The sequence below is a fragment of the Aquarana catesbeiana genome, linkage group LG05 (assembly GCF_042186555.1).
Source record: "Aquarana catesbeiana isolate 2022-GZ linkage group LG05, ASM4218655v1, whole genome shotgun sequence".
NCBI lineage: Eukaryota > Metazoa > Chordata > Amphibia > Anura > Ranidae > Aquarana > Aquarana catesbeiana.
In genome coordinates this window covers 148,531,904-148,541,136 of record NC_133328.1, presented here as the reverse complement: position 1 = coordinate 148,541,136, position 9,233 = coordinate 148,531,904, and the positions used below count along the sequence as shown (strand labels likewise).

At 44.8% G+C, this 9,233-nt stretch overlaps 1 protein-coding gene across 6 annotated transcripts in view; it reads left to right on the top strand.

The window, feature by feature from the left end:
• The first annotated feature begins 791 nt into the window (after positions 1 to 791).
• SLC4A7 (solute carrier family 4 member 7) overlaps positions 792 to 9,233 on the top strand; it is a 202,781-nt gene continuing 194,339 nt past the window's right edge. For 5 of the 6 annotated variants that reach the window (XM_073630273.1, XM_073630270.1, XM_073630271.1 and 2 more), the window contains exon 1: positions 793 to 992. In XM_073630273.1, coding sequence (XP_073486374.1) covers positions 945 to 992 — 48 coding nt within the window. In that variant the 5' untranslated portion in view covers positions 793 to 944. Of the gene's footprint in view, positions 993 to 9,233 lie in introns of all 6 variants that reach the window. The other variant, XM_073630274.1, reaches the window with a different exon arrangement.

The window sequence follows — 9,233 nt, the reverse complement described above, 5'->3', positions numbered from 1 at the left end:
ATGAGTGAGCCATGCTGATTAGAGGCCATCCATAGAGGTGACACACAATGCTGATCAGAGGCCAGCCATAGAGATGTGGAGTCTAGAGATGACACACAATGCTGATCAGAGGCCAGCCATAGAGGTGAGTGAGCCATGCTGATTAGAGGCCATCCATAGAGATGACACACAATGCTGATCAGAGGCCATCCATAGAGATGAGTGAGCCATGCTGATTAGAGGCCATCCATAGAGATGACATACAATGCTGATCAGAGACCAGCCATAGAGATGTGGAGTCTAGAGATGACACACAATGCTGATTAGAGGCCATCCATAGAGGTGAGTGAGCCATGCTGATCAGAGGCCATCCATAGAGATGAGTGAGCCATGCTGATTAGAGGCCATCCATAGAGGTGACACACAATGCTGATCAGAGGCCATCCATAGAGATGTGGGCTCTAGAGGTGACACACAATGCTGATCAGAGGCCAGCCATAGAGATGTGGAGTCTAGAGATGACACACAATGCTGATTAGAGGCCATCCATAGAGATGAGTGAGCCATGCTGATCAGAGGCCATCCATTGAGGTGACACACAATGCTGATTAGAGGCCATCCATAGAGATGAGTGAGCCATGCTGATTACAGGCCATCCATAGAGATGAGTGAGCCATGCTGATCGCACACAGATCCCAGAGCCATCACTCTACCTCCAGGGATGGAGCACAAAGCACGGAGGGGGATGGGAGGCAGACAGAGGGAAGGGGAGGGCCCGGCCAATGGAAGAGATAGAAGAGGCCATGCAAAAAGAAAGAGTGAGCTCCACACAAGGAGGAGGGGGAGGGGCGGGGCGAGCAACGACACCGCTTTCCTTTCCGATAAAGAAGCCGCCGTGCGATCGTCTGTGAGTGGATCGGATGGTGTGCTCCTTGTGATCAGATCTGCCGATCAGTGGGGGGGCCATGGACGAGGATCGTGCCGGGGAGCAGATGAGACCTCTGCTGACTACGGTATGGAATGTGGGGTGTAGGGGGGAGGGGTGTGTGCCATGGCACACTGATGTTCTGTATAAAGTTCTAGGAGATGTGGGCACAGCACAGGGCGGCTGTTACATGCGGATGTCACTAGGATCAGGAGATCGGGCTGAGTGATGAGCGCCGTGTACATCTCTGATTGGAGAACTGTCACCTGGGTGACAATACGGGCCTGTGTCCGGAGGGGGGCAGTGGTACCCAGCCGGGGTTGCCATGGGTTACAGGTGATCGGCGTCTTCTGTACGACCACCGTGTGATGGCCGGGGACACACATGGGACGGATGTTCTCGTCTCTTCTCGTAGTTGGTGGAAATGAGTCAGACGGAAGTGGCGTCCTCCGATGTGTACAGGACGGCGCTGGATGTGCACATGGCTGGCAGCCGGCATTGTACTCCGCACAGCTTTGTCTCCTCTCATAGTCTCCTCTCATAGACCTCACTGACCGGCTGTGATTGTGGGATCTCCTGTATAGAGGTGGATGGGGACTTCTCACTGCCGGACTCATTTATACTATTCATGACCGATACTGGAGGGACATCCGATCCCTAAATGAATGAAAAGATTCATAGTGATCAGGAATACAAAGACATTCCAAATAACTTCAGCCAATCACAACCAAATATGACCCGTCAGAACCCCCCCCAAATATATCAGAGTCACCCCTTTACACATGAAGGCCCCCTCCCCTTACATCAGGGTCCCCTTCAGAATTCATACTATCAGGGTCACCCCCACCTCACATCTGGGTCCCCCCTTTACATCATGGCCCAGTCAGTGTCCCCTTTTACATTAGTCACCCCATTACATAAAGGCCCCCTCCCCCTTAAATCAGGGTCTCTCTTACATCATGGCTCAATCAGTGTCCCCCGTCACATCTGAGTCCCCATCAGTCACCCCATTTACATCAAGACCTCCTCCCCTTACATCAGGGTCCCCATCAGAATTCTCCCTTACATCAGAATCTCTACCCCCCCCCCCCAGCCTCACATCATAGTCCCCATCAGAGTCACCCCCTCTCACGTCAGGGTCCCCCTTCACATCATGACTTGATCAGTGTCCCCCCCTCACATCTGGATCTCTATCAGTCACCCCTTTACCTGAAGGTCCCCATCAGAATTTTCCCATAGTCCCCCTACCCCATCATCAGGGTTCTCATCAGTATCCCCCACCTCCTTACATCAAGATCCCCAGCAATGTCCCCCCTTACATCAGAGTAAAGTTTCTGTGAAACTTGCTGAAATTCACACAGCATTTGGGCAGCTTTAGCGGAGTTGTAAAGGCAGATTTTTTTTTTTTTTTTTATATCCTAAAGCGGAGTTCCACCCAAAAATGGAACTTCCGCTGATCGCATTCCTCCGATCATTCCTCACATTTGGCACCTTTCAGGGGGGCGCACATACCTGTATAATTCAGGTATTTGCTCCCACTTCCGGGCATAGATCACCGTAGGCTCCACAGTGATCTACACCATGTCCGGCCCCTCCTCCGCCCCCCCGCTGTCTTCTGGGAGACACACAGGTCCCAGAAGACAGCAGGGACCAGTGAGGATGGGCAGCGCGACTCGCGCATGCGCAGTAGGGAACCAGGCTGTGAAGCTGCAAGGCTTCACTTCCTGATTCCCTTACCGAAGATGGCCGCGCCTCCATCCGAGAGCCGAGAGACAGATCAGCTTCGGGTGAGGTGTCCCAGACACTCCTTCTGATTGGCTGGGACAAAGCAGCGGCGCCATTGGCTCCCATGGCTGTCAATCAAAATTTTGTCAATCAGGGCAGAGAGGGGGCGGGGCCAGGCCGGAGCTCTGTGTCTGAATGGATACACGGAGCTCTGACTCAGCTCGGGTGTCCCCTGTAGCAAGCTACTGGCTGAGGGGGCACTCGATAGGAGGGGAACCCGAGAAGAGGAGGATCTAGGCTACTCTGTGCCAAACCACTACACAGAGCAGGTAAGTATAACATGTTTGTTTTTTTGAAACAAGCCTTTACAATCACTTTAAATGCAGTTACCCTATAGTTTAATAACTGCTGAGATTACAGTATTTATTGGCAACATAGAAAAGTTGCTTGTTTTGAAGTCTTTGGCTGATTTGTGGGCTTCTATTCTGTGAGAAGAGCAGGAAGGACCCAGTTACACTGCTGCGCATGCAGGAACATGCATTGTGACGCTTGTCATTTCATGTGGTCATCGACTTTCAGAACACCATTTATTGTTCACACCTTATGAACATGAGAGATCTTTTCAGAATAGAGATTTGGCAAACCGTAAAGCAAAAAGCGTGAAAACGATAAATTTATCGTAAAATGGCCTGGGCAAATTTTGTTGGTTCCCCCTCTTGTAGTATTCAGGGTTATAAATAATTGGATCATAGCAATATTTCAGGCTAAGGACATGTTCTTATGTGCAGCAGCCCTTGCTGCCCCCCTCCTAAAAAGCAATTTGTGGTGGAATATCGCCACCTGTTTGAACCACAACCACGTGTGTGGTACATGATTGTGTGATGGAAGGTAACACAGATGTGCGGTGCCAAAAGGGTGGGTTTTAACGCCTACATGCCGCACAAATGCATTGCTGGGTGGCCAGTGTCAAGGACAGCTCCAGGCCCCTACTAGAGATTGGTAGCCAGCAGGGCCAGCTCCCAATTATGTGACCATTGTGATGGCCAGTCATAAGTCACATGATTGACCCCACCCCCTTTTTATTTTTTATATTTTTTTCTCCCGCCTCCCAGGGAATGCATTAACTAAAAAACAGACTTTGGAACATCTCTAGACTTCAGGTGGTTATACCGGGATGATGCCTGTGGCTGGAGGGATCATCCCGCTACTGTTTTTTGAGGCCAATGGTCGGCTCTCTTGTAGAAGTAATCCTAGTGGCTAACTGGCCACTGGATTGCTTTTACAAGCAGCATGAGTAGAGGGGACGTTCTTCCGCGGCTTTACCGGGATGTCCCGATCAACCAGCTGGCACTTCCACTGGCTGATCACAGAGCCAAAGACCGGAACAGCTTTGTATGGCTCTGATCTAGTAACCCAGAAGCGATGACCTTGCATCACTTACCCGGGTAAAGTGGCGCAATTTTCAAAAATGAAAAGCATTTCATTGCACCGATCTTGGTGGGATCAAATGCTTTTAAGTGCTGGGGTGGGGTCTGGGGTCTTTTAGCCCCCAGGTCTCTCCAGCAAGAGTACCTGTCACATGCCTATTGCTGTCACAAGGATGTTTACATTTCTTGTCACTGCAATAAAAGTAATTAAAAAAATTGAAAGTGCGCAAAGGCGAACGCACGTGTCAGTTCTGCACACATGCAAACAGAGATCGTCCCACACATGTGAGGTTTCACACGAATATAAAATCATGGGCAGGAATTCCAACACCAGACCTCCTCTATAAATCTAAAGTGGTAACCTGTAAAGGCTTTAAAGCGTCACCTGTGGATAATAAAATTTACATTGTTTGTCGCCATTGCACGGGCGTGCGCAATATTAAAGAGTGACATGAACAAGGAAACGGGTATTCAGGAGGAGAGCCTGAAAAGCAGTCCACCGTGGAACACTTTTCAGAGCAATGGCTAATGTGGATTTATACATTTTTTTTTTTTTTTTTTTTTTTTTTCGCAAAAGGGTACCAACAAACAAATCATCCGGTTGCTTATGTCTTTGTGCCTTTGCATTTTATTACTCATTTCAATAGGACAGCTTAAAGTGGAACGTTGCCCAAAAAGGGAAGCTCCGCTCTTCCGCCACAACAACTTCCTGGTTTCCATGCCTAGGCTAATGTCCTACATCCCAGGGGTCTTTAGTGAGGGAGGATAAGAGAAGGGTTTTCTCAGCTAAGCACACCCGCTGCTGCCTGAATGCCTGAGCTAAGGGCAGGTGGATTCCGTTAAGTAAATGCTACATGAATCATCTGCCCTTAAGATGGACACGCCCATAAATGCTGGGGGGGGGGGGGTTCAAAGTGATTTCTCTACAAGATAAAACATGGAGACATGGATGGATGGCTTTAAATAATACAATGCATTAAACAGCATTTTTAGTTTGTGATGAAGTGTAGTTTTACTTTAAGTTATGCTGTGTTAGTGGGAACATGTAGCAAATCTAAATTATTATACAGAAGGCCAGGGATGGGCCCCGGAAGGCAGGTGTATAGATCACTGCTGTTTTGCATTCTGTACTCCTGGATTCTCACACATGCAGGGTGAGGGGCTCCGGGGTGATCCATCACAAAGGGGGGAAAAATGACTTGCAGCTTTCCCAGGATTGTCAAGTCGTAGTCTGAGACCCGGAGCCTCCAACTCTGACTAGGTACTTTTGGACCTGAAAGGGTTAACCCACCTGCAAAAGAGGGCAGAAAAGGGAAGAAAGCAGTCAGCGGGTATCTGGGAGGTGTTGTGTGAAGCTGTGTGCTGTTTGATTTTTCTAGACCCCAGAAGCAGGCAGAACCTTCAAAACCCTGTTGTGGGACAGGTATATGCTGGCGGTGAGTTTATTTTTTATCTTTACGCTGAAGTCCAAGTTGTTTTGTTTTGCCTTTTTGAAAAATAAAAGGCTGCTTTTGTTTTTACCAACCTGGTGGCTGGTGATCCACACTAAATAACCCCCCCCCCCAAACATCACAGTATGTGTTATCTCAATTTGCAATTTGGACGCAAAAGTGGAATTAGACTTTAATCACTTCCTGCCGACGTGGTTCATATATGAGGCCTCTCGGCAGGTGGGCTTTAACGCCGAGTGGCTGCATATATGCGGTCTTATGTAAACCTTTTCTGTGCTGAACATGTGTACTCCCAATCCCCATGACTAAGCTGCGGGGGACAGAGTGAAACGCGTTGGCAATGTAGCCTGATCGGAGTCCAAGCTGAGGCTGCCACTCTAGTCATCATAGCAGGACACCATAGATGTGCGCCTTCTAGTGGTCACTCTTTCCTTCCTTGAACTACTCCCAGTCACCAATGGGGCCCGAAAAAGCTCCTGATGCATACTTGCAATTTGGAGCTTTCTGATCATGTGACAGCCAATCACGGGGGGGGGTCACACGACCCGAATGCCCGCCTCTGTCTCCTGGCATTTAGAAGCTCTTTATGGGCTGGGCGGTGGCAGGAAAGAGTTAACCTCCTTCAATTTTTGACAATACCCATGCAGCCATGATCACATTTCTTGGGCTCTATCATAAATGTGATTCCCCCCCCCCCCCCCCCCTTTTGTTCTTTTTTTGTATATGTACTTTTCTCCTTTGTGAAGTATTTTGTAGTAGCTGGGCATAACACAGCCGTGTTGTTTTGTAATGGCATATGATATGTTAACAGATAGTTTGTTTGCTTTGAATGGTGTTAAATTGCAAACTTTCAAGGCTTATTTGTTTTGAAACAAGGCATACACTAACTTCTAGCAATAATGTTGCGTAACTAGTCCTTTATTTAACTCTCCAAATCTCACCACCTAGCAATCTCTTTTCTAATTAAAATAGATTTTCCCCCTTAATGACCAGACCATTTCTAGCGATAAAGCACAGCACCGCTTTAACTGACAATTTTATTTTTTCTCCCCTACAAATGGTTATATTTGATCACCTCCTGTGGGGGTTTTTTTTTTTTTTTTTCGCTATAAACAAAGACCAATTTCGAAGTAAAAAAACATATTCCTTTTTGCTGTAATAAATATAAAAAAACAACCTTCATCCGTTTAGGCCAATGTGTATGCTATACATGTTTGGTAAAAATATTGTATAAAATGGTAAACATTTCAGTAAGCATATTTTGATTGGTTTGTGCAAAAGTTATAGCATCTACAAAATAGGGGATAGATTTATGGCCTATCTATCTCATAATTTTATGTTATTATTTTTTGGGTTTTTTTTTTTTTTGCGGGTCTTCAACATTGCGGTGGACAGATCGGACGCTTTTTGACTTTATTTTTTATTTTTTTGACCGAAAAGCGCCGCCATAATGACAGCAATGCGCCATTAAAACTAGCAGCGCTTTACTGCTAACGCGGCGTAACCCCAGGTGTGAAAGGGGTCTAAATGTGTTCCCTGGGAGGTGTTTCTAATTGGAGTAGTAAGTGTACTGACTGGAGGAGAGAGATCGCTGTTCCGGGTGTTGCATCGACCATCGGCTGGAACCGTGTCAAGTCAAGGAAAACCAAATGTCACCAGCACACCAAGGATCTCCATAGTAGGTCCAGAGCTTTAATCAGTGATCACATCGTTACAGCAGATTGCAACGTTTCAGAGCCACGCAGGACCTCTTCATCAGGCATGTGTAGAATGAGCGGCCCCAAAGATAGCTGGGATTTGTAGTTTTGGAGACAGTGGTGTATATGATCATTTATTTTATATGCACGCTACTCGCACCCACAGTCTGGAAGAGAAATTTTCCGGTATGGGAGGTGTGCGGGGACAGGATTTAACACCCCGAAAGCCAGTATTTGAAAGTTGCTTTTAAAATATACTAATTGGCAGTGGTGCAGTACTATATACTGACTTTACTTCAACATGGAACGTTTTGTACCGCTTTAATGATTCATTATGATTAGAGCTGCACTGATTTGTGCCTTTGGTACCCACCTGGAGTTCTGCTTTAATGTAGTGACCACCATGTAAAAAGGGTAAATGTATGTGTAGGAGCTAACTACATGATGTGAGCTTAGGTATGGGATCGCACATGGCCTTGTTTAACTACCGGACAATTTTTATGTCTAAAATAAGGTCACAAAGAAGTTAAGAAGGATCATCTTATGTGGATTGGGATTACAGTGTTTGTTGGGCATTTTAGGATATTGTTACTGACTTTTAAAATGCATTAGAAGGATTACCTGCTTGTTTAATGACATTTGCTTTAAGAAATTAAAAGATCAACTGTGTTTTTTGATAATATACATTGAACATGGTTCATGTCTAATATTGAACATAATTACACTATCTCAAGAGGTCAAGGCACCTCATCCCAATTGAAGAGTTTAGGAAAAGGATAGGAAGGGGGGTTTGTGGTGCCACACACAGATAACTAAAATATATATTCAATAAAAATAATTTTTATTTTAAATCAAAATATAAAGAGTAAATTAACTTGACTCTCTGGATACAGAAATATACATCTAAAATCATCAAATGTTACAGTTAAGCGTATAGGGCTAAATGTAGCTATAAAATGCCTATTTTTTACGTGTTTCACTGTGTGCTTCTTCAGGTGTGGCAAGGCAAATATTCACTACAAAAGAGAAAATTTACAAATAAGGCCATAAGATATTATTTTCAAACAAACAATATGAATTGAACATTTGAATACCCCTTCTTTTTTTTTTTTTTTTTTAATGCTAATACTAAAAATCAAAATCCAGAGCACCATAATAATATAAGCCCTGTTTAAATAATCTCGGGCTTAATGGTTCTCACGGGGGGGGGGGGGGGGGTGTGTAATGGCAATAGGGAACTTGCCCAACATATACAAAATAAACAAAGAGTTGTTATATAGATGGACAAGGCAGATAGGGGAATGTCAAAATCCAACAATGGACATCACAGGATGAGCACCAAAAAGAATGGCAGAATACTTCCTAAAAAATTTTTTATTGAATATATATTTTTGTTTGTGTGACCACAAAAATCACCCTTCCTATCCCTTTTTCCTAAATGGTTTATGTCTACTTTAACACTCACTCTATTCTCATTTTAAAGTGTTTGCATAATCGGCCATACTTTTTCAGAGAACACTGAATAACATACATCATTTACAGAAGCTCCTTTTTTTTTTTTTTTTTTTTTTTTTTTTTTAAATGTTAAAATACCGCTTTGGAAGCAATCATACGGTAATCTTAGTACACAGCTTTTTCTCATATGATACCAGATTGTATTGTATGCATTCAAAAAAATAAAAATTTGAAGGACAAGACCACGCGTACTCAGAAATGAAAGAATACAATACATTATTTCTGAAGTTGTATTCTGTCGTAATGAGTGTTGGGGTTTTTTTTTTTTTGAGTAAGTTGCTCATTTTCAATATGAGACTAGCATGCAAAAAGAAGGGGTGGGGGCGGGGAAAGAAACGATCATTTGTCCAATGTTCTCATTGTGTGTACAAGGCTTTAGTTTTTACCAATGGCTGTGAGGGTTGGCCTTACAAGCTAATAATGAATTTCTGCATTGGTCAGGATCATACTGGCTTCCTATCTGGAGTCAGTATGTATGGTTTGCCTCTTGAGGCTGCTCTTTATTGTGCTCCTA